We start from the raw sequence: 26411 nt of genomic DNA on the forward strand, positions 1-26411 counted from the left end.
TCGGATACAACATAAATTTACCAATAGGAGCGACAGTGGCTTATGTCAACCTGACCAGTTGTTAGTGCCTTCGTGATGTTAGTCTGGTTGTGAAAGCTTATATATACATAATACATGAAAGGTTGGAGTTACCAAAAGAAAGAAACGTATTTTGTATTTTTTCTAAAGTTAAACACTCCTCGTGCTCATCTACTGATCGCACGACCCCTATGGCTTTTATCACTTAGCAGGATGGTTTCTACATTTGCGTGATGAATTTTCGGTTCATGTTGTACGATAGTAAATGTATTCTAAATAAAAATAACATACCTTAAAAGTGAGTCACCAAATCAAGAACTAAGAAATATCACGTGATCGATGGATAACAGGGTTGTACATTTATTTCATAAAGATTAGGTTATTAGCCTATCTGTATGGTTGCATCGTCTATGTACTAACACCGTTAAGTAGTACGAATCATGTTCAAATAGCAATACAGATGTTTAAACGATCACATACAGTGAAGAAATAAGGTACACCACGTAAAAAGCACACTGAAATCATATGTTTCGGCCGGAATGAACTCTTAATATGGGGATGAATCTCAGTGAAACGAATGAGATAAACTCAAAAAGTTATAAATCCATTGATAACATGTGATATACCAAGGCACAACGCAGTAATAGATAAGGAACATTTCTATTCGTAGAGGAATAACATTGAGAAAATATTGTGATTCAGATTGCGAAATAAAAAATCTAGTCAATATTACTGAGATTTAATAACATCCTATTCACATTTCTGAGAAACGTAAAAGTAGCCTGAAGGTCATTTGGACCACTTAACCACCCTCCTTTCGTAAACGAATTGATTAATTGGCTCCTTTGATCCAATAGGTAAAGTGGCCAAATAGAAAGGTGTATCAGCACCTAAAGCAATAAACACAACAAAAACTTAGTATCAATCAAATGCGAATCAATGACAGATGACGAAATTTCTCAAAAAATACAAACAAGATAATGACCAAAAGAAACTTCAGAGACATACTGCTATCCTTCGTAAAAATGAAGCCTTGTTATATTTGGAAATATTCTGAAAAATAAAACACTCAACAAGACTTATTTCCCGACAAAAGATGTAGAAGTTACAATTTTGAGACTTGCGCAACTGACAGCTAGTTTCAATATGAAGTGTCGTAGCTGGGTTATATTGTGAGAAAAAGAGGTACGCAGACGAAATTATACGAATCTATAAGATGTTGAATAGTTCTGTGATGCACAATAAAGCAAACTAAATATTTTATGAATATGAATACACAAATGTTCGTATGTATGCAACGACAGTTTTCTGTCCTTTTTAATGGTTCATTTATCAACAAAATTATTGATACATATAAGAAACTTGTTAATCAATTATCAAAACAGGATGGCTGAAGAGGGATTTACACATCGATTTTATTATTAGAAAAATAATAAATGAATATCTCTTATGTAATTCAAACTGACTACACGCAAATATTAGTACCATGACGTTTAATTACTCCAATTTTAATGATTGTGAAAAAAATGTTTTGATACTTTTATTCCATTTACACCACAACTCAATGTTAGCTAATTAAGCTCCCTGCATCCTACCAACATTCTCCCATCAAACAAAAGCGACATTTTATCCGGTCAATGAAATGTTCATTATTGTACCCATAAAGGTGAAGGATTTGGTTCAGGAATTGTTAGGAAGACCCAGAGAATACCCGGGCAGTGGAAGCTACGCCTAGACCGACGGATGTCCCCACACTACGACCCTTCTGTGGGACCCTATTATGGTGCCTTTATTCCTAATCTTCATCCCTTATGTGCCCCGTTAAATAAGCTTCTGGCAAAGAATATAAAATTGGATTGGTCTAAAAGTTGTCAGGCTGCTTTTGAGGAAATCAACAAACTACTAGTCTCGGATCTGTCGCTTACCCAATACAGTCCATCCTTACCTATTGTGGTAGTATCAGATGCTTCGAACTACGACATTGGGGCAATTATTTCTCACATCATCCTCGATGGACCTGAGAAAGCGATATCACATGCAGCTAGATCGTTAATTACAGCAGAACGTAACTACAGTCTGATAGAGAAGGAAGTATTGTCAATTATCTTCGCTGTAAAGAAGTTTCATAAGATGATATTTGGACATCAGTTCACGCTCTTAACTGATCATAAGCCATCTCTAGCCATATTTGGGTCGAAAAAAGGAATTCCGCTATATGACGAAAACAGACTGTAACGGTGAGAAACCACACTCTTGGGCTATGACTTCAAGATTAAGCACCAGCCCACTACTAGTTTTGGACAGGCTGATGCCTTGTCCAGACTGATTGGTTCACAAGTGAAACGTGAAGATACTTTGGTGGCAGCAATTGAGACGGAAACAGAAGTACAACGAGAATTTAAAGAAGCAGTGGATGGTTTACCAGTTACGTTTAAAGCTATCAAAGAAGCTACGAAAGATGACAAGAAATTAAGAGAAGTTAGGGGTTATCTCCTCACCAAGTGGCCAAACCGTCGTTTTCAAGGGGACCTGCTACAATATTTTCGCCAACGGGACTCACTCATGATTTTTGACTCATGTATTATTTCCCGACAACATAACACCAAAAGGTTTTGAAACAATTCCACAGTGGAAATCCCGGCATCAACAAGATGAAATTGTTGGCTCGAAGCTTTGCTTACTGGCCTATAATGGATCAAGATATCGAAACAAAATGCCGCGATTGCTCATCTTATCTGCAATCAACCAGAAGTTTAAAGAAATATGAACCACAACAATAAATAAGCCTAATAATCCCTGGGAAAGGCTACATGCAGATTTTGCCTGCCCAGTTTGAGGAAAATTGTTTTAAGTCATAGTAGATGCACTTACGAAATAGCCACAAATCTATGCTATGGCAAATTGCACAGCCAGTGAAACGATCAGCAAGTTATCTGAATTGTTTAGCTAACTTGGAGTTCCGGAGACTTTGGTGACCGACAACGGCTCACAATTCACTTCAGAATCATTCAAGTACTTTTGCAGCATCAATGGAACTACGCATAAACACTCTCCACCTTATCACCCCCAATCAAATGGACAGGCAGAGAGCTTTGTTGATACATTCAAAAGAGCATTACTCAAAGAAGGAGATGGGGGACAAGTCAGGTAATTAGAAAATTCTTAACAGCTTATAAAACTAGGCCTGACCCTATAGTCCCAGGTGGAAAGTCCCCTGATGAAGCTATGTTCGGAAGAAGTATTCGAACTTTACTCGGCTCCATGTTGCCACCTAAACCAATGGATGAACGCAGACAAAATCAAATTATCCCGAGTTTTAACGTGGGTGATATAGTGGTCATCAAGTCATACCTTGGAATAAATCGATAGGAACCTGGAGTCATTGAATGGGAAATGTTTTGTACAAAGTGCGTGGGACAGTTGGAAGGTGTATTAGATACATCAACCAAATCCACAGAGAAAAAAGAACGTTGACCGCTATAGACAGACGAGTGAGTCACCAAATGGAGATAATTGCAGATAACCCAATGACAGGGGAACCCCCAGGGACGTTCATAGTCGGAGGACAACAGGTATTTCGGAACGCCGCGGTAGACCAGTTATCGAGCTGCAAGTAGACCCGAATAAGTCTTATTTTTCGAAAAAAGGAAGGTGTTGGGGAGACCCAGAATATTTCTCGGAAATATCCAAAGGGGCCCTGGAAAGGTTGGCAAACACTTTATTCAGCCAGCATCGAATAAAAGTATCTCAGAAACATGTAGAAAGTGAAGATCCATGTGTCAACATTTCTCATTGGATGATTACCTATCCTGCTACCATGTTTGGTAGGGTTAGAGAACCTTCCAGAAGTTCAGAGCCGTTTGAAACGCTATAAATACCCCCGATTTTGTGTACATAAACTAACTTTTGAGTAAAGCGTTCTTTCTATAGTTCGCGCTTTTTCTCCCGTATTCAAGTTGTCGTGTAAATTTAGCCTGGGGGTTACTAGAAGAGCCTAGAAAACCAATTCGAGAGTTCAGTCAAAAGATTAATCAGGAATATCAGTTTTACTCAGCGTAGTTGTTACCCTCTGCGACCAACAACTCAAGCGACATAAATATTTATCTCAAAGCAAAGTCTTATCCGTTGGTCTAGACATCATGTTGGTAGTGTTCGTGAATCCTATGTATTTGTTCAGCTGATAGAAAGCTTCAGTGCAGTATCCAGATGGTCAATGAGTCACAATCACGAGCTGCTGAGTATCACCTATGAGAAAGACCCTCACTTTTGTTGCCTGACGGCCGAACAGAAGGAAATGATTCGTTCTTTATTGATATCCGGACCTGTAGCTTTTGTTGCCATCGATTTCGTATATAAAAGTTACGGAAATAAAATAATCACTAAAGACGTTTTTGATATGCGACAGTTTATTTGAACGATAGAAAACCCCAGGTCAGTCTAACCTTGATTATTATCTCTACGCCGTATGCAATTTTGAGGCACATTGTGAAGTGAACGGTTTTCTGCAATAGTACATTTTTTCCAAAATTAAATCAAAACAATGTAGCTCGTCGATTTTCCGATGCCATAGATATCGATTTTACCTACAATTACAGTAAGAAGGGTATGTTTCTATACGAGACAGTGGCACTAGATGCCTTCATGAAGGCAACGCCAGTAGCATTTAGGTTTACGGAAAGAGAAACTTCCGAGTTGACTAGCAGGTTCTTAGTCTTTTTTTTAAGATAGTGTTTCGTCAGGGATACCTGTGGGATTTTCCATCAATGACGACAGTCCCACCAGAGACAATGCACTATCTACCAAGTTTTTGGAAGCACATCATGTGTTATGTAAAATCCCGACTGTTGATGCCACCTTGGAGTGATGGTTGGGCTCTCTATCGTGATGAACCATTCGGGCTATACTGGATGGGACAATCGTTCCACAAGGTCCTATTGTGCCAAACAGGTCGGCTGAAAGACAGTAAGACTAAAAGTATCAAACCCAAGGTCCGAGGGCGAATTCGTACTGCTGACTGTACAGAGATGTGACGGTAATAAGGTGTATCTCTCAGACAACCAGTATGACAGTGATACTACCTTCCCACAAAGGAAGGGTGAAGTTAGGAAAGCTCGACCCTAAAAATACACATCACGCCTTGTCCCATGGATATCCGTCTCCGGCGGTAAGGTCCCAACAAGTACGGAGCTAACACGAAAGTTACCCACAAAAAGGTCATGTGTGACCGACCTCAAGCAGTTGTCTCTTGGACACTGCGGTCACGCTCCCAAGTCACGAAGAACAACTGTAACCCAATTATTTTTTCAGGTACCTCCAGAAGAACCCTTCTACGGTGTGGGCAACTGGGAAGTGAAAACCACTCCCATACCTCTATCAGCACTCAAGACCACTGACTGACTGAATTATGTAGAATACATATAATATGCAATCTCCTTCGGGAGAGGTACATTTACTGCGTTTAACTAATAAGTCACTCATAAAATATCTCCTCTAAAACAATTCGACTATTTCTTTGTCTAATATATACGAAAAACACTGAACGGCAAGTGTGAACTTCCTTTAATACATAAATTTGTGTAGACCCAACTCTAACAAGAACGATATTGAAGACGACAATCCAACATTTTTCCACAATCCGAAAAATAACCCACGAGAAATGCTCTTAATGCAAAATAACACGAACTTCGTGGCACAACGCATAGGATGATGTTCAGCCTCAATCATAAATGTCCTGTGTTGCGTTGTGCGTTTAACTTATTTTTAAGGAGTGGCTACTGGCTGCATGCTAGACTGTATGAAATGAGGAAAGAAATGTTGAAAACAAAGTGGTGTTCTATAACGGTCCGGATGAATGGAAATCCATTCCTTAGTCTATGGGAACGGACGATGTATCGTTAGGGTTGTTATATGGATTGTCAATTGCACTGAAGAAAAAAGCGAACCAAATCTCCTACTTTTATGCGTACGATAATAGGCATTTTATTGGCCGGATAGAAAGACGCTTTTGATTGGTGGGAGAAGGGTCTAGGTGAATGGTGATGGGACTCAGGTACAAATTATGCATTTTTATACCCACCATTATACATACACAATTAAACACGGTGATGCCTCATTCGAAATCACCTTAACCAAAATTAACAAGCCGCTGACATGTTTAGACCTGCTATGATTTTGATTATACTAAAAATTGTTAGAGGAATATACATAAGATAAAGCATGTTCCGTGCAGGATTGCGTTGGAGCACGCCAATTAACTATTTCTTAACCAATCAGCGCTAGTGGATGCTTGGAGAAGACTCTTTTCATGTAGAAATTATAAATATACTAATGTTTTTCTCATTGTGATTTTCACCCTTTTTATTTGGAATATAATTACGTTTCTGTTCAATCGTGTTCTGATATAGAGGCTTGTCAAGTGAAGTAGTATCCAATAATACTAAGTAATAAGAGTAGCTGGGTTGTAATAAGAGAAATCATGACAAAAATATTCTTTGTTTTCTTTTCACTACATAAACGTATGTTGATTTATTTAGGTTATTTATGTATTTACCCTGGAGAAGTGACTTACATTAAGTCACGAAACGTCGGAAATACAATTTTCTACTCATCAGGACATCGCAAAAAGATAATTATTACTATATATATAAGATATTTTTGTCACAATAATTAAAACTATTGGAGGAATTAAATGAAATGATATCAGAAATAATTACGTGTAAAATTTCGACGATATGATAAACAATAATGGGGGAAATTTTCGCAAATAAAAAATTAATTCAATGAAAATATAATATCAGAAGGGGTTTTGTGGAGATTTAGTATTTTCATAGTTGAAAGCCTCCAGGTTTACCCTGGTGGTCTAGCTTCAATTGATTCACGCTTTCAACTATGAAAATATAATAATCATAACGTTGTGAGGTCACGTTAAAAACAAGGATAAGATAGGTTTCTTTGCACAAAAAAATCAATAATTAACCTTTTATTTAATTGATCTTTTATTTGAAAAAATTCCCGTATTTGATATGATTTATTGTGTCTTCATTATTTTATAACCAAGTGTTTTTGATATCGTATCATTCAATTCCTTTAGTGATTTTAATTATTGTAACAAAATATTTAAATTACCATGCTACATTAATACTATAATTAAGTGTTAATTTAATAATATTATGTCCGTTTTGTCATTTACATAAAATCTGTGGAACTTCCACTACATTCTACTAGTATTATGATTGTCAGGTCTACATTTTCTGTCTTTATTCTCTTTTTTTCCATTTCTCTTCTGTATACTGTATTATAATGCTTACTGATTCTTAGGGATCAGTCTTATTTCTAATAACTGTTGAGGACTGGAGATAAACAATATGTTGTTATCTAAGTGCATAGTGATCAGTAACTACATTTATGTTTTAGTTTATTTGGTCACTCACTCGTAGATATTTTGAAATAGTTTCCATAACAGAATTAGTTGGAGGTATGAATTTTGCTGAGTTGCAGTCTTTCTCGTATCGTGAATGACTGTGCTACACTTGACACCGTAGCATGGTGGAGTGGAGTTTGCGTCACTGAAAATTTTAGATTTTTCATGTAAGACAACAAAAGCGACAAAGAACGGAACACTCTTTCTATCACAGACTACGATAGCATTAATTATGACCCATGCCTCATGTTTTTGGTTGTTACGTGCAAGATCGAAATTGCGAACGAGATTAGACTTTATCCTCAGTCATTTTGAGTACACTGAGTGTTATGTCTACCAGTTATTGTATAATGTTTCTATGTATTTACATGAATTGATAACATTCAATTTATTGTTATAACTGCATTTTATACATACTTGAATAAGTTACTCCAGATTCAATTGTATTCACTGAACGTGTTTTATTATACAAACTAAGATTTCTGGTGTTTTTCGTCCTACTATTGATATTGTCTGCTACTGTAATTTCGACAACTAACAACTGTTATTTGATTATTCCATGTTGTTATAAGTAACCTTGAGTCGATTCTAGTAAGCAGACTTCTATGATTATGAGAACAAGGCAAATACAGTAGCCCTTAGCAAATTGAAGTTTCTAATCCATTCCATGCATTTCCAGAAAAACTTGGGATCTTCATCACTAGACTTTACAGATCACTTAATCGTGTGATTACCACGACAACACTAACGAAGTTAGCAATATTAAATTCATGGATTTTGTTAGAGTGGATAGATTTGCCTTGTTTACTTTTTAAGCTAGCAGTTGTGTAAGAGGTACTTCGGACGGTCCTTTCAAAATTATGTAGGTAGTATATTGGAGAGAACATGTCTTTTTATCATAACTAAACCTATCACACACAATAAGTAAAATAAGTAAATAAGCTTACTAACTGGTTACATATGTTATGTGTATTCACTACAAAAATGATAGAAAACGAAAATAACACCTGTGTTATTAGTGACTTTTTGGTAATCATTTATCTGTCTATATCACGACTGCCAGTCATATCTATTTTCTATTGGCGTGAGGAGTGTAAATAAGTTCCTCAAGTATTAACTAAATCACAAAAATAAAAAAGACAAAATATATGCCAACGTTTACGGGTTCTGACTAAAGAAACGGTTGAACACTCACCCTCATCAGCTGTTTTGGTTCCCTTGTGACTAGTCATATCAGTATCGCAATAACCAGGACAACACTGTCAGATTAAAAAAAATTCAGAATGAATTCTTTTGATATGTTTATATTAAGCGTAATGAAAACCTGTTATTTTTAATCTAGAAACCAACTTTTAAAAAACCGAATTTAAATTTTAACATTAACAAATTGTTTTATTACGTATGTGATCATTACGTAGAAAAACATTCACGGACATAAATTCGACAGAAAATAATCTTAAGAATCAAATTTAAGTACATGGGATAGGAATATTGTTTCCCTTAATAGGTGTACATGTTGAAACTGCAAACAATTCGCATTTGAAAGATCACTTCGTTAGAACTAATTAACTAGGAAATTAGGATAAATAGATGCTCTAAAAACTAACCATAAACATATAGAGCTTAAAAAAATATCAAACTTAAAGAAAATGGTGGAAGTTAAATACAGATTGTTAGCTTCTAGAGACAAAGGATAACTATACTACTGAGATTATTATGTTAACTAAGAACGATAAATTTATATAATATGATGTGGTAACCAATTCATCATTATATAACTAAATCTAACAAATAACTTGGTTGAATTATTTCTCATTCTATGCTACTCTGATTGCAATTAAAGAATGGATACTATTGACTACCAATCCAGAAATTATACATGATAACTTGTAGTGTCGGTTGATATGTTAAGCACATATACCTTATTTTAGCTTCTGGACAAGCCAATTTACCTATCCATCTTGAGTCACTTATCAACCCTGACTACTTTTTATATGAGCGTATGTGTGTGTACACTTTTTATCTGATTCATCACATGTCTATTTATTTTTATCTGACTATAAATATTGATTAACGCTTGATTAAAGCGAATTGGCTTAACCGGCATCTCCAGTGGGTGTTGTTTTGCTTCGCCCTCTCATATTCGCTTTATCCCTCTGATTTCCTGTCCAGATCAATGAATGTACAAAATATATGTATTCGAAATCCATCCTCGTATTTGACTCATTCGACTCCGTTATTCATCAACGCGGATTAAGTGATGCATTACATACGAGGATGGACAGGATGTATATGTTGACAACAGTCATTCATCTGATATAAATGGGAATCAAATCTTAGCCCCCACGAAAATGGTGAGCCGCATTTGGAGCACGCACCATTTCTCTACAAACCCAAGGTAAATTTCTAAATCCAAATTTTATACAGATGTTTCTAAAGCAAACTAATGAGAATAGTCAAGTTTTAAAATGTGACAATATTATTAGAAAACTCTAGCAGACTATTTTTGCTTTATATAGGGGAATTTTCCTGCTAAGTTAATGCTTTTACTATCTGTAAATATTATGTCTGAAATAACCTTAGCCAACTGATATTTATAAAATTGCAGCGTTTCATCCGACAAATCCACTTGAGTTTCTTCAGGGAAATAACCAAAACCAGGACTATCAAAGATAAATAAGGTTTAAAAACGAATTGTTCGTTTTAATCTTAACGAATGTGGACATAAACTCTCATGATATCGTTGGTTTTTTCAGTAGTAAATAGTATAGTGTTTACATTCATCCAATTATTAATACATAAAGAGCCAAAATCGATTTTATAATGTCGTGGAAAAATTTACGGAAAAAACTGCACCCGTGAACATTGACAAATCCAAACAACAGTTCATTTCAAACGCAATAAAAGTTTCTAATAAAACTCTCTATAACAATGCGACGAAAATTTTGTGCAATTTAATTACACAAATAGGGTTGTTATGATGCTTGGGTCATTTATTTTAGAATCTCAAGAACTAAGTGATGTATGGGCGAGGAAAATAATGATTGATCATCTGCTTAGTCAGACTAGTAGATAGTCTGAAAGGTATTAGGTGAGTTATATATTTCCCTACCCTTGTTATTATTGTTGTGTATGCCGGTTTTTGGTGTGGAAATATACTTACGTTTTAGTCAGGATAGTCACAGGTTCTTGATCTGAGTTGTGCTGATGTCCCGTGGAACAGACACTGGAAGGGTATCTGGTGTAGATATTCGTCTAAGATAAAATAACGTTCCATTCATATAGATGGGAAAACCGAGCGTTATAACGCCAAGATATCAACAAACCAATAAGATCACGACAACCAAGTCTTACGGCTCAAAAAGACTTACAAGCACGTATTACGGCTTCACACATTTTGGAGAAAGTATGCAACACATAATAACAAGATAATCAGTTACTTCATCATGGATAAATATAGCTAATTTGAATTATTAATGAATTTGTATATAATCACTAGATTACTTAGTATATTATTTTACGAAACGAATACTATTCTAATCCCAAGATAAGAACGATTTGCACAAAAATAAACATGAATCATCACAATATCGACAAAACAAACTAACCGAATTTATCACAATCTCTCTTGGATCATCTTTCAGCATTTCACCAAAAATAAATGAGGCCTTTGTAAGGCCTATTTTAGACACACCATAAGCATTTGATGGCCAACCTTTTTCAGAATAAGTACCATCCTCAGCAGACCTAATTACAGGTTTGAACAAAAACCAATTACTCCATAAATAAAGCTAAAAGGATTAAATACTACTACAATATTTAGATGGACATAGTTACCTCGCAAAATAAAAGTACTAAGAATTTAACAGTAAATAAATTTAGGAAACAATATACTATGGACGATAATCGCTCCTATATATGAAAAAAAGAAGCCAATCTACACTGGTAGTTCAAGATAAAGGTTTGCATTTTTCAGTCTATCGAAATACCCATGTTACTTTGGTTATTCGGTGAAAGCTTTAGTAGGAACCAACACCCCTCACACTGCTTGACCAGTGATAAGTAAATTTATTGACTGCAGCCGCAACTGTTTAGAACAGCCACCTTTGATACAAATACAACCGGCGATAGTAGTAAACAGGATAACACAAGGTTAGTTACTCGATGATTTCGCTGCCATGAATAATATATAGAAGCTTCATACTTACTCATTTACCTACGCCTGCTAACCCTCGTGAACCATAGGTGGCCGACCAGGATTCTACAACCCACTCTGTTCTGGGCTTACATTTCCAGTGGTTCACAAGTGCTACTCATGATCTTGATGTCTGTATCCGACTTCCGGAGCTGTGTTTTTCGGCCTGCCTTTTTTCCTTCTGACTTGAGGATTCCAAGATAGGACCTGCTTTGTGATGCAGCTTAATGATTTTCACAATTTATGTCCTATCCACCTCTAACGTCTTTTCCTAATTTCCTCTTCATCTGGTTTGCTGCCCTCCACAGTAGGTTATTGCTGATTGTGTCCGGTAGATAAACCTGGAGTATCGTGCGTAGACAATTGTCTATAAATACCTGTACCTTCTTGATGTAGTAGTTCCCCAAGTTTTAACTCCACACAACAGAACTGTCGTGATGTTTGCACTGAAAATCCTGAACCCGACTTTGGCTGACAGTTGTTTTGAGATCTACATATTCTTCAACTGTAGGAATGCTGTCTTTACTTTGCCAATCCGTGGCTTCACATCCGTATCAGATTCTCTTTCTTTATCAATAATGCAGCTCTGGTACGTAAACTTTCCGCCTCCTCCAGAGCTTCTCCACCGAGTGTGATTTGGTTGGTGTCGCTGTGCTTTATTTTAGGATCTCATAACATTTGTCTCACAATAATTTTGACTGTCACTCGACATGATTAGATCGTTAGGATGACCGGGATCTGATATAAGAATATTTAAACATTGGCCAGATTTTATCTTATTGAGGATATTGATGACCTCTTTCTCTATATCGCAACCGTCTTATATTTCAGATGGAAATCTACCAGATTACATATATATATATATATAATTTCTGAGTGATTCCAGATTTGGTTACTTGAGCACATATTCTTTCAATGAACTGATAAGAAGTAAATGAGATTTATTGAACACATCATTAAATTGGAAGACCGATTTTGTTTTTGTGACTGAAAATAACAATTTTTTAGATCTCTAACTGAGACTTGAAAAACATGAGTTTGGTTATACCTGAAACCTGGACTTCAGTGGTAACTTGAACTGAAAACTGGGTTATAACTGGGTCCAGGCAGTTGTAACGAGAAAGGGTGAAGCTTGTAGACCAACCCTGTCGCCACTGTTATGTCAGAAAAAAACAAAAGGTTGTCTTCTTGTGTTGAATTATGCTAAGTCAAATGTGATCAGACCGTAATGGCAGGAAAGCAGTTGCATGTTTACTCTCTAGTCCGATTATAGATTAGTTCACCTATATTCCTAATACGATTAATGAACTATTAAACTTTTGATGGAGTTTTGTTCTCTAAGCTGGATGGTTTGGTCGTGGAGCTTTCGTCATTCTTCTGAACGACATCATCAGCACAAACTTCAGGTAGAAGTGAAGTGTTCTCAACCATTTCAGAACTACTAACCGGTTGATACATCAACCAATAAACGGCAATCAAGACATTAACGAACATCATCCAACCCAGTGAATAAAGACTGAACGAAGGTAGAGAGCAGATCAGTTCTCTAATGTGTCATATTCATTTATGACTCAAAACTCATACAATTGTAGTGCAATGATTCGCTAATTTTTCACCTCGATAAACGTTATAATACAAATCTAAACGGTGCATGAAATCAGAAGGCAAGGAGAAGCTGTAACTACAGTTTATAATTAAATGACGCAGGCCATAGAGTTAAAATTACATGAGTAAGTATCAGTGAGCTCGTATTGGAATACTTGTTTAGACTCTGATCACGCTTTAATACGAGCGCGCATTTGTCTGCGCCTCAATGGACGCAGGAAAATTACACTAAGAAGACCCATTAGGATTGAACTGGAAGACGAGAAAGCCAAATGCGAATTCCAGAAACAACTGAGTTCACATCTAGGCAGTTCTGTAAACGAGACTGACCCAGATACTGCTTGGAAAGATATACGAACAGCTGTGGAAACAGCAGTAACATCTATTAGTTATTTAAACCATAGGTTTCCAAAAAACCAGTGGATTTCTTCTAAGTCTATTTCACTGATGGATTCTCGTAAACTCATCCCATCAGGCTCTGAACACGACGAAGAGCGTAAACAAATCAAATGTAGGTTAACTAAAAGTCTAAGGAACGATCGTGAGCAGTGTTGGGCAACGAAAGCAAAAGAGATGGAAAAGGCAGCGGCTGTAGGCAACACCAGGCAACTATTCAGACCGACCGTTGCTGCTACCTTGACGTGGTGGTCGGGCTTGCCTATCGTGATGATCCAATCGGGCTATGCTGGCTGGAACAATCGTTCCTCAAGGTCCTACCATGCCAGACAGGTCGGTTGAAGAGCGGTGAGACTAAAAGCAGCAATCCCAATGTCCGAAGGCGAAGTCGTACTGCTGACTGTACAGAGGTGTGACGGCAGTAAGGTGTTTCCTTCAGACAACCAGCATGACAGCGATGCTGCCTTCCCACAAGGAGGGGTGGGGTTAGAAAAGGTCGACCCTAAAAATGCACACCTCGCCTTATCCCACGGATTTCCGTCTCCGGCGGTAAGGTCCTTTGAAGAACGGAGCTAACACGTCAAAAATCCCCCACAAAAAGGCCGTGCGTGACCGGCCTCAAGCAGTTGTCCCTTGGGCACTGCGGTCACGCTCCCAGGTCGTTATGACCAACACTAATCCAACTTCTTTTTCAGGTCCCTCAAGAAATACCCTTCCACGATGTGGGCAGCCGGGAAGTGATACTAGCCCTCATACTCATAACTGCACACGAGACCAAGTTGGTCACTTTCAAATCCTTCCTACACCTAATAACACTCTTATCTCCACGACTAACCCTTCCCACGTCCTTTTATCACCTCGCACCGCTAGGGCAAACGATTCGAGTACACGGAACGTTATTCCTGGTCTCCTGAAACCACGCTCTAAACTACATGTAGGAACTTTTAATGTCCGAACATTGTGCCAAATAGGACAACAGGCTTCATTAGCTAGGACTCTAGAATCTTACACCATCGATGTGTGCTGCGTCTCCGAAACGCGCATACAAGATCCGAGTAGTGTCATTCATTTGACCTTACTATGTCGTAATGAAGAACCATCTTGATACACGCTTCGTGTATCTGAAAGCCCTGATGCTGAATCCCGTGGCCTCGCTGGAGTAGGTATAGCATTAAGTCCTATGCGCTGTCCGACTAAACGGATCAGTAAGGACTCGGAAAGATAGGGAAACTCGTCGTTGACTCTTCGTCGTCTCTGCCTACTCTCCCACTGACTGCAGCTCAGACGATATAAAAGATGAGTTCTACAGGAAACTTTCTGACCTCCGAAAAGCTAGGCGTTCTGATGTAGTAATAGTAGCAGGTGACTTTAATGCTCAAGTAGGTAAACTAAGTGAAAGGGAAAGACACCTGGATGGATCTTATGGTGTCATGGCTAAAAGAACAGATAATGGCGACCGTCTGTTGCAGCTATGCTCAGATAACCGCCTATTTCTTGCAAATACTAACTTTAAGCATAAGGAAAAACATCTTTTGACATGGCGACCCCCGAATTCGTCCCAATGTTGGACCCAATTAGATCACATCGCTATCAGCCACCGATGGAGGGGCTCGATAGAAGACTGTCGCTCATTCTGGGGCACATGCTTAGATTCAGATCATGCTCTAGTGCGAGCACGTATTTGTCTGCGTCTTACTGGACGTAGGAAAGACACTGCAGGGAAGCCTCTAAGGGTTCTACTTAATGATAAGCAAGCTAAGAATATATTTCAGGAACAACTAGAAAAACAGTTAGGCAGCCATGTAAGTTGTGTCCACCCCGAGGCAGCGTGGAATGACATCCGAAAAGCTGTGGAATCAGCAGTGATATCCGCTAATAAGGTAAACCATAACGTTAGGGAGAAACAATGGATCTCGGCAGCATCTACCGCACTGATAGATGCTCGTAAACTCATCCCACCTGGCTCTGAGCATAACGAAGAGCGGAGTCAACTTAAGCGCAGGCTTATAAGAAGTCTACGTAATGATCGTGAACAGTGGTGGGTAGCGAAAGCAAGAGAGATGGAAAAGGCAGCGGCAATAGGTAACAGTAGGCAGCTATTCAGACTCGTTAAAGAAACCGGTATTAGGAACCCGAATATCAGTGAAACCATCTCAGATAAAGATGGGCATATAATTCATTCTCAATCCAGGAGGTTGGATCGATGGGCAGAACACTTTAGGGATCAGTTCAACTGGCCTTCAGCCACACTTCAATTACCCACGATCCCCGTCGTCCTGAATGGCAAATTGATGTAAGTCCTCCAACCCTCTGCGAGGTTGAAAAAGCTATAGGAAATCTAAATCGAGGGAGAGCAGCAGGCCCTGACAGGTTGACCCCTGAGATTTTTAAGGATGGTGGTCCAGTACTAGCAGTGAGATTGACTGAGGTCTTAGGTAGAATCTGGGAACTGGACGTAATTCCATCTGACTGGTCCCAATCGCTGATTGTGCCAGTCTATAAGAGAGGACAAAAGTCCTCTTGTGACAATCACAGAGGGATCAGTTTGACTAATATAGTGTCTAAAATATTAGCTTCAATAATACTAGGTCGCCTAACCAAAGCTCGTGAAGAGCAGACTAGAGAAAACCAGGCTGGTTTTCGACCTGGACGTGGTTGCATAGACCAGATATTCACCCTACGTCAGGTCCTAGAACATAGACACAAATTCAGACGTCCCACAATAGTAGTATTTCTTGACCTTAAGGCGGCATTTGACTCTGTTGATCGTGAGGTTCTATGGCAATGTTTGTCACTGAAAGGAGTACCAAAGAAGTACATTAACCTCATAAAGGCTCTCTACTCGAACACAACTGGTCGAGTTAGAGCCTATGGCGAACTGTCATCAGAATTGGTCACCTCAAGTGGTGTTCGTCAGGGCTGTCCACTCTCCCCATTCTTGTTTAACTTGGTCATTGACATACTTTTAGAGATAGCACTTTCATCAGCTAAACCTCCAGGAGTTGAACTTTTACCGGGAGACTCACTTGTTGACTTAGAATACGCCGACGACATAGTTTTACTTGGTGAGGACGCTGGCAACATGCAGAGTCTTCTGACCACTATAAGCAACTATGCAGGCATGTTCGGAATGCGATTCTCTCCCTCGAAGTGCAAAATGTTACTTCAGGATTGGGTTGCAGCGACACCTGAACTAATGATAGGGAGTGAAGTAGTTGAGCGTGTAGACCACTTCACTTATCTTGGGAGTCTCATCAGCCCTTGTGGTCTGGTGTGTGACGAAATCTCAGCACGGATACAGAAGGCTCGTCTAGCTTTCGCCAACTTGTGTCATTTATGGCGTAGGCGAGATATCCGTCTAGCAACCAAAGGACGGGTTTACTGTGCAGCAGTTCGCTCCGTCCTACTTTATGGTAGTGAAACATGGCCGATAAGAGTAGAGGATATTCGTAGGCTACTAGTTTTTGATCACAGGTGTCTTCGAAGCATTGCTCGTATATCCTGGGACCACCGGGTAAGTAATGCAGTTGTTAGGAAACGAGTACTAGGTAAGGATGGCAAATCGATTGACGAAGTAGTGAAACTTCATCAGTTGAGATGGCTGGGACATGTGTTACGTATGCCCAACCACCGACTGCCCCGACGTGCAATGTTTCATGGTGTAGGAGTAGGTTGGAAGAAAGCTAGGGGCGGCCAGACCAAAACGTGGCACAAATCAATGAAGTCACTGACAATTGGACTGAGCCATGTTGGTAGGTGTAGACTACCTGGTTGGGACTCGCGAGATGATAGCAACCGATGGTTAGAGACCTTGAATGACATGGCTCAAAATCGTTTGCAATGGCGAAGGTGCATCCACTCTTTGTGTAATCCCAAATCCTAATCTTCTGAATTCTTCGTGTCTCTATCTTTTTCTCTTTCCAAATTTATTTCACTGAACTATACTCCTTCAATAACTTCTTCAAACCCTAATCTTTTGGATTTCTGATTATACTCCTACTACTTCTACCACTATGGGATTTGAATCAACAACTGCATCTCTGTGCTAATGTGGTATGGCAACTCGAACTGATGTACGTACGTACGAAGTTCTACGTTGTGACTGACTGACTGACTGACTATTCAGACTAATAAAAGAAACCGGAATTAAGAAGTAAAGTGTAAGTGAGACAATCTCGGAAAAAGACGGAACCCCTATCTGCTCTCAACCCAAACGTTTAGAACGATGGGTGGAACACTTTAAGGAGCAGTTTAGTTGGCCTTCACCTACTCTACAGTTGCCCACCATTCCCAAACAGTCTGAACGGAACATTGATGTAGGTCCCCCAACTTTAGCTGAAGTTTAAAATGCTAGAGCTAATCTGAAATGAGGAAGAGCAGCTGGTCCGGATGGATTGGCTCCAGAAGTCTTTAAATATGGTGGTCCAAACTTAACGATTAGGTTGACTAATATTTTAGCTAAAATCTGGGAGTTGGACGTAATCTCATCCGGCTGGTCACAATCACTGATTGTCCCAATATATAAGAAGGGGTCAAAATCATCCCGTGATAACTATAGAGGGATTAGTTTGACTAATATAGCATCTAAAATACTAGCCTCAATAATTATCGGGCGCCTAACTAAGACTCGTGAACTGCGAACACGAGAAAATCAGGCTGGATTCAGACCTGGTTGTGGTTGTATCGACCACATATTCACTATTCGTTAGGTTTTAGGACACAGGCATGCTTATCGGCATCAGACAAAGATAGTTTTTCTTAACCTAGAAGCAGCATTTGACTCTGTAGACCGAGAGGTTCTGTGGCAGTGTCTGTCATTGAAAGGTGTGCTTCAGAAGTACATAAACCTTATGAAGGCTCTTTACTCGAACACTAGCAGTCGAGTGAGAGCTTATGGCGAACTGTCGTCTGATTTTACAACCTCAAGTGATGTCCAGCAAAGCTGTCCACTATCTGCATCTTTGTTTAACTTCATCATGTACCTACTGCTGGAAATAACACTCTCGTCGACTGAATTTTCAGGAATTGATCTACCAGGAGGTCCACTTATCGACTTAGAATACGCAGATGACATAGTCCTGTTTGGTGAAGACGCTGGAAAAATGCAGTCTTTTGTTAGAACTGAGTAATAATGCCAGGATGTTTGGGATGCGTTTCTCTCCATCCAAATGTAAATTGTTACTCCAGGATTGGCCTGCGTCAACACCTGAACTAAGGATAGGGAGTGAAGTAGTCGAACACGTCGACAACTTCACTTATCTTGGAAGTCTGACCAGCCCTAATGGGTTGGTGTCTGACGAAATCTCAGCACGGATTCAAAAAGCTCGTTTGGCTTTTGCCAACTTACGTCACCTATGGCGAAGACGAGATATCCGTCTATCAATTAAGGGATGAGTATACTTTGTTGCGATTCGCTCTGTTGTACTTCATGGCTACGAAATATGACCATTAAGAGTAGAAGATACTCGTAGGTTACTAGTATTTGACCACAGATGCCTTAGAAATATTGCTCGCATCTGCTGGGATCACCGGGTGAGTACTAGTGAGGTTAGACACAGGGTATTAGGTGATGATGGTAAATCAGTTGATGAGGTGATGAATGCTCATCGACTGAGATGGTTGGGCCACGTGTTACGTATGCCTGAACACCGATTGCCGCGACGCGCAATGCTGACTAGTATTGGGGATGGTTGGAAGAAAGCTGGGGGGGGCCAAACCAAAACGTGGCATGAATGCTTGAAGTCACCAACTTCTAGTCTGAGTCATGTTGGTAGATGCAGACTACTTGGTTGGGATCCGCGTGACTATCGTAGGCAATGGTTAGAGACTGTGTGACATGGCTCAGAATCGATCACAATGGCGTAGGTGTATACACTCTTTGTCTTACCTTAAATCTTGAGATTAAAATTGCTTCATAACGTTCTTCCTTCCTATACTATATCCTTATATACAATCTTTCTTTATGTACTACCACCACTAAATTAACTAATTCTATGAATCCGGTGTTCATCTTGTTGCGCTAACGAGGTATGGCAACTTGGACCGATGCATATATGTGCCTGGTTCTATGTTGTAACTGACTGACTGACTGAGTGAGCGAGCGCGAGCAATTACATAGACAAATTTATAGTCAAATTGTATAAGGGCGCAGCAAGACAAAGCAAAAGCTAGTAATAGGATTTGAGTGCATACACATATGGAGAGGAGGATGAATGATCGAATGATATTTAAGTAATCAACGTTTTAACTAGAGTCTGTCATATGCTCTAGTGATCATAACAGTACAAAGATATATGCAAATTGTTACTATCCAAATGACAATGTCTGTAAAGTAAGTTAATAGAAGGGCTTAACCGAAATTGGTTGTAGGATAGTTGCTATTCGATAATGTACTTGAAAAATGTCTGTCAGTCATCTGCAGCGTAGGACCAGGCACAGATATGCATCGGTCCAAGTTGCTAAACCTCATTAGCAAGACAAGATGAACACCGAAATCATAGAAGCAGTTACTTCAGTGGTAGTAAAAAAAGGTTTCATGTAAGGATATGATAAAGGGAGAAAGAACTAGCTAGCCCTTCTAGGGTTGCTCCCGGGTTCAACCCCAGTTAAAGGAGGGTTGGGCATAGCGTCAGCAAACTCATTCCATAAAAACAACCCTGATGAAAAAAACGCTAACCATAAAAAATCATTTAAACCATTTAAATTCTCCCCTGGGAGTTGAGGGATCTTGAAGTCACGTTGATTTGAAACAAAAATAATAATTGTCAACGTAAGGAATACAACAAAACCTTTTAAAAAAAACAGATTAGGTGACTAAAACAATAAACTTTTTTCCAACTCTATCAAAATTAAAGTGAAACAACTAAAGGGGCATTTAAATTCCTAAAATATTAAACAGTGATAAGAGTTCCATATTGGTTATAATTTGATGACAATTTATGACCCACTATGGATAGGTACGAAGCATGAAGGTTAGTAATTCCCAAAAAATGGAACATCCCTTTGGTTCTGCTAACAATCAGGAAATTCTGGGACAAATGCGCTATAAGTTACACGGATTTTTTTATAGCGATATAACGGATGGCTTCACATATTTTTTCACTCTTACGTATTCTACAATACTATGTCAATACGATAAAGATGCTAGCCATGTCATACAAGATTCAGGATGCACAACTCAGAATAGAGAACCAGATTACACTAGATAATACTTTATTCAATACAACAACAAGCAGTCACGCTCAGTGAGTCCGGAGTAGAAATCAATGACAGGAAAGAATGTCACATATTCAGTAGTCCGCAGGCGAAGTGCCTGTTTGTCCACGCCAATTGACCAATCATATTTTACTTTTGCTACTACACATCAAATCGATTACGTAAAGAGACTGAGATAAGAGCTTGGTGATTTTGTATGCACTTTCCAATTACATAAAGAACATAAAGGTACCCCTCCAAATGCCCTGGTACGGCCGAGAGTGGGGAGAGTCCGCTCTCCCTCTCGAAATGCTCTCACATGGCCACGCGTATATAGTCTCTGCCAGGGAAGTCCTACTCACTGCCTTCTCGCACCACGGGTGTTGCTTACGAAATTGGGAGGACGAAAAGCGAACGTCCGACGAATTAACCGGGTTGGTGGACACGGAAAGTCCATCTAGGGGAGTTAGAAAACCCTGGTTCCAAACTAATGGTGCACATGGGCTCCAGTATCCTGAAGGAACAAATAGTGTATGAACCAACTGTTGATCACCGGCTACCATGGGACTGCATCTCCTCACGATACTCCACTACCTTGTGGATCAGACCTTTAGGTCAAAGGCTCGGGGTGTGGCCCCTTAAGAAAACCACCTGCTTCGATCTGGGCACCCGAGCAGTATCACAGCCCTCACACAAATCAAGTGAAATTTGTGCGGCGTATATGTATCTGGTGCTTCCTTGTACCAATATTTATGTGTTTAAATAAAGAAATAAATAAATACCCTAACAGAATGCTATTCCAGCAACTCACTGTGGATTATATACAAAAAAGTTGCACCTAAGTGACATGACAGTTTATTTGATGTAACTATGGTAATCCTGATTGTTGGTTGAACCATTCGCTCTATTAATTTATTATGGCCTAAATTATAATAAAATGACTTACTTTACAAACTCGGAGACGAGCTTTCGAAGTTCCAAAAGACTTATTGGACTAACGAATTTTCCGTACAGATCATCACTAAGTTTCTTGAGACTGGTCAGAGAAATAGAACTAGATACAGTGACAACCCTGAAAAATATAATTTAATATAAAATAGTACCTAGCATGTTTAGCCAGCAAAGGAATGAACTCCTCCATGAAATCAATAGTTGATGTAAAGTTGGTGTTCACCGTAACTCGTGCTTGTTCGCCAAAGGGAGCCGCGGAGTTAGCCTTTGAATAATATAAAGTAAAAGAACAAAAACCTTGTAGGCAATTCCAGCATTGTTCACTGCAATGTTGATTCCATTAGGATAGTTTCTCTCTACAAATGTTAGGAACACTTTTCGACTATTTTGATCCGTTATATCTAGTTGATGGAATTTAACATCCAAACCCTTGTTACTGAGCTTCTTCACAGCTTCCTGACCAAGCTCAACATTGCGAGCTGTTAAATTATGAACTAACAACTTCTCACCTGTTAGATAAATATCCCACTCTCCTGATGCTCCGTAAAACTCTGCAAGCTTTTCAACAATGCTATATCCAATGCCCTTGTTTGACCCAGTTACCTAAAGAGAAGTGATATATTGTTTATATTTTGGGTAAACTCATCCAACAAATGCCAGCTTCATTACACTTTTTGAGGATATCACAAGGTCTGAAATTTTAGAAAAACAGAAGACATGAAAAATACAGTACGACTTTAAGAATTAGGTTATTATTTGCAAAGATACTCGGTTGACATCATTCAGAATCGTAGTTAACTAGCGTTTCAGTACTATCAACAAGAACATTCTCTTGAAGCAGACTAGGTAATGGATTGGTTAGAAAAGAGATCCTCGTTGTAGCGATCAAGTGCCTTATTAATCAGAAATACATTTACCTGAATGTCGAGTTAACGAACAAGGTGGATATGGACGACAATTGGCTGATTGTTAAACGTTCTGTTTTGAACTATTTTACATTTCTACAAAAGCACTATTTATTTTATTTATTTAAACATAAACATTAGTACAAGGAGGCACCAAATAGATATGCGCCACAAAAATCATTCGATCTGCGTGAGGGGTGAGATACTGCCCGGTTGCCCGAACCGAAACAGGTGGTTTTCTTAGGGGGCCACACCCCGAGCCTTTTACCTAAACGTCTAATCCACAAGGCAGTGGGGGAAACGTAAGGAGATGCAGTCTCATGGTAGCCAGTGACCAATGATAGGTTCATACTCCATTTGTCTTCTCAAGATCCCAGGTCCATGTGCACCATTAGTTTGGAATCAGGGTTTTTCAACTCATGTAGATAGATCCTCCATATTCACCAACCCGGTTAAAGCCCTGAACATTCTCTTTTCGTCATCTCAACTCTGTAAACAATACTCCCGATGCGAGAAGGCAATGAGTAGGACTTTCCTGGTAGTAGTTGTATGCACGTGGCCATGTGAGAGCATCTCGAGAGAGAAAGAGCTGACGCTCCCCACTCTCGGCCGTACCAGGACATTTGGGGGCTAATCATCATCCTATAGATGATTTCAGTTGTGCGTCTGACCTGGTCCAGCCACTGGATACAATAACTGCTATAATGCGAGCACCTTGTCCCTGCACACGGATAAATCTAAACGGCAAGTGCGTTATTTCCGCTCATTGTTGGCAGAAACAGAAAGTCTGATTACTTGTATGATCCTTTGAACTTGGATGTCGCAGAAGTGTAGGGTGGGTACAGTCAAGCTGAATACCCTAAGTTTAAGCTATCAGAAACTCTAGACTCTTCAAGAGGAAAATAACTCTGTCATTTCTAAAGCTTTGTATAGGTCCAAACAAAGCAGTTATTGTCATCCGGCACTTCGATGCAAAGTAACAGAGCAATTTGGGATGAGTAAGGTTGCTTTGAAGCAATATTCAGTCTCATAGTTTACTAAAAAATAGATGTAAATATGAACAAACTTCCAACCACCGTTGCTGAAATGCCAGTGAATGTGAGACAGATGATATTGCTACTAAAAGCGATGATACTTGATAATCAAAGGGATGATTATCTACCTTACAGCTCCCTGAAGAATTGGAAGCGCTAAATGTCTTCAACAATCAGATGCTTGAGATACATATATCTGTTAACTGATTTAGTTTATAATTGCTTTACTTTTTAGATGTGAATAATAACTAAGCTGATTGATAACCAACCAATTACAAGCTATGACTATTTTATCTGATACAGTAAAACCGGATTTAGAGGCCAAGTTTACGTTGACGAAGGCTGCCAAAAAAGTTATGTTTTAATTCTACGATAGTATAGAAAGTAATCCTATTTGTGAATTATAAACATAGTCTATTAGCATGGAAACTTTTAACGTCTAATTTTAGTGAAAAAGATCCCAAAGTTTTGGAGTCAACCACGAAAGGCCACTTTTACTACATGAAAGAGGAAGCGAAGACAGAAAGGTCATGTAAGTGGTGAGACTGTTTTATGGACGACGCTTAAGTAACCTTGGGAAAGAACACCTACTGATTAGGATCGAAAGAGGCTTATAAACCAGTTAGAATTATGATTTAAAGTTGATTGTTAGGGTAAACACTAGATTTATGGTTTTCATCACGAACTGACATCAGCTTTTATGCCAAAACTCTATTTAGAGGCAAGGTAAATAAGTCAGTGCGTTTTCAAACCTGCCCGCCGTTTCCTTTTTGCAACGTTGAACGGCCTGACACGAGGCGGTCATTCCGTACTTGATTTGTTGAGGGTCGGTTGGTTGTCCTCTGGGTTCCACGAATATCAGGTTTTCTTGTATTTGCGTCGTTTTTGGCTGTAGTAAATTCGCAAAATCAATGCCAAAAGCGTTTATTTAGCTTACTCTGTTTTGTAGTGTATAATTTGGCTCTTTTGTTGCTTCGTAACTTGACCTGAGATGCCAATTACCCTACTGAATCTCTCTCTTCTTGTTTAAAATTTGTGGGGGTCCACGAAACTGCGTATTCAGCATAAATTATCAGTAAAAGATACTCTGAATTTGTGTGAATCGTTGTTTTCTGCAAGAATTAAGACGACATGACGAGTAACCCGTAATTCTCAAATGTTTGTAGTCCTTCCTTCAGTTACTGAAGTATTATCGCATGAAATAGCTGTTTTTTGGTAATTAACGAGTAATGTTTGTAGTGACTTATGTTCCAGAGACATTTCGGTCGACTTAAGTGAGGCGTTTTAACGCATAATACTTAGCAGGCGTATTGGAAACTGGATTGAATTCGTTGGTGTGTTTAAGGAGTTCCAAAAAGTATGGATGCATAATTCCATCCCTTTTCAGACCACCCGTACGCATAACATTCACGGCGAAAGTAAACTGCTGAAGGATGTGTAGTGGATGTCGAGTCGAAGGCGGACTATGATCACCACTACAATTCGTTTACGCGCCCAAAAACGACTTGGTTCCTTTAATAGCTCGTAAATCAGAAAGCTTTATTAATCCAGATCAAGTATATTTATTGGCGATCTCGTGGTATCGAAAGAATACCGAGACGTGCCAAAGAGTACAAGCAAATAAGCAGTGCGTGAGCAAGCTCGAACCAAACAAGGCGGATAGCGGAACAAGAAGTGAAACTGATACAGTTAAACAAATACAGTAAAACAATCTCTGGTACAATTGGTTACAATAATAATAATTGTTTCTGTTATTCCAATCGTGTTCTTATCGAGACTGGCCGGTCACTACAGGAGCCCCCCGCTGGAAAGGGTTTACTCTTTCGATACGTAGCGGACTCGTTCGTGGGACTGATCGCAAAACGTGCCATTGTAGGACGAAGGCGTTGGCAGAACAGGGAGTGATCGTTGATCCTCGAGTTGCCACCAAAAGTCTTTGACGTAGAACGGTACCAGAAGGGACGTACTGTGTTGATTGTTTGGATTAGCATGCTACACCAGAGTGGTTTGTATCCAGAATCTGAAGGTTGCGTTCGCAGAGGTCCGGACCAGAAACGCTGCAGACGTAGGACGAAACCAAATGGAGCCAAGGAACCAGATGCGACCAGGATAACCATGTTCGGGACCAAATGTATACTATACGTATTTGGAGCCAGAGAGGTCGACTGAGTGCGTTGACTAGAGCGTGGGTGATCATGCCAGCTTTCGCCAAGATTGACTGAAGTCGACGATACCAGAACAGCGATGGTCAGAGGCGTAGGCTCGGGGTAAACAAAAAAATGAAGGAAAAAGAAAAAAGTGTAGCTTTCGTGTAGTATAGGGGTAGATTCCTATACTGTATCCGTAGTTGGTTATGAGGTTAGTCGAGAAAGCGTACGGGTAAGCGTACTCGGCGACCAGAACGTGAGACGGTAGTCTCGTTCGAACCTCGTGAGCCTGCAATCTCATCCGCAGTCAAGGGCGGTGTGGTCTGCAGGTCTGGACATGAGACGGAAGTCTCGTCCGTAGACGGGGCAGATGACACGTGCTGTTGACTGGGACGTGAGAATGAGGTCTCAGGTGCATCTAGCGTGGGATCCGAAGTAGATGTAGAAATCCCGCTAGAAGCTCTGATGGGCCTAACATTGGGTCTCGGCTTATCAGGTATAGCATTGTCATCGACGTGTGCTGGCTTGAGACGATCAATGCTGACT

At 39.5% G+C, this 26411-nt stretch overlaps 1 protein-coding gene across 1 annotated transcript; it reads right to left on the bottom strand.

Annotated features, from left to right (window-relative positions):
• Window positions 1–663: 663 nt before the first annotated feature.
• Window positions 664–24476, bottom strand: Smp_033540 (putative carbonyl reductase). The gene is made up of 9 exons (XM_018788621.1): window positions 24409–24476; window positions 22431–22471; window positions 22289–22382; window positions 22077–22258; window positions 21932–22044; window positions 21775–21900; window positions 11047–11185; window positions 8634–8697; window positions 664–908 (listed from the first exon to the last, which is right to left on the bottom strand). Exons 2-9 carry the CDS (start codon window positions 22443–22445, stop codon window positions 808–810), a joined length of 834 nt encoding a protein of 277 aa, XP_018654145.1. The 5' UTR covers window positions 22446–22471; window positions 24409–24476; the 3' UTR covers window positions 664–807.
• Window positions 24477–26411: the final 1935 nt, after the last annotated feature.

The sequence above is a fragment of the Schistosoma mansoni genome, chromosome W (assembly GCF_000237925.1).
Source record: "Schistosoma mansoni strain Puerto Rico chromosome W, complete genome".
Classification (NCBI taxonomy): domain Eukaryota; kingdom Metazoa; phylum Platyhelminthes; class Trematoda; order Strigeidida; family Schistosomatidae; genus Schistosoma; species Schistosoma mansoni.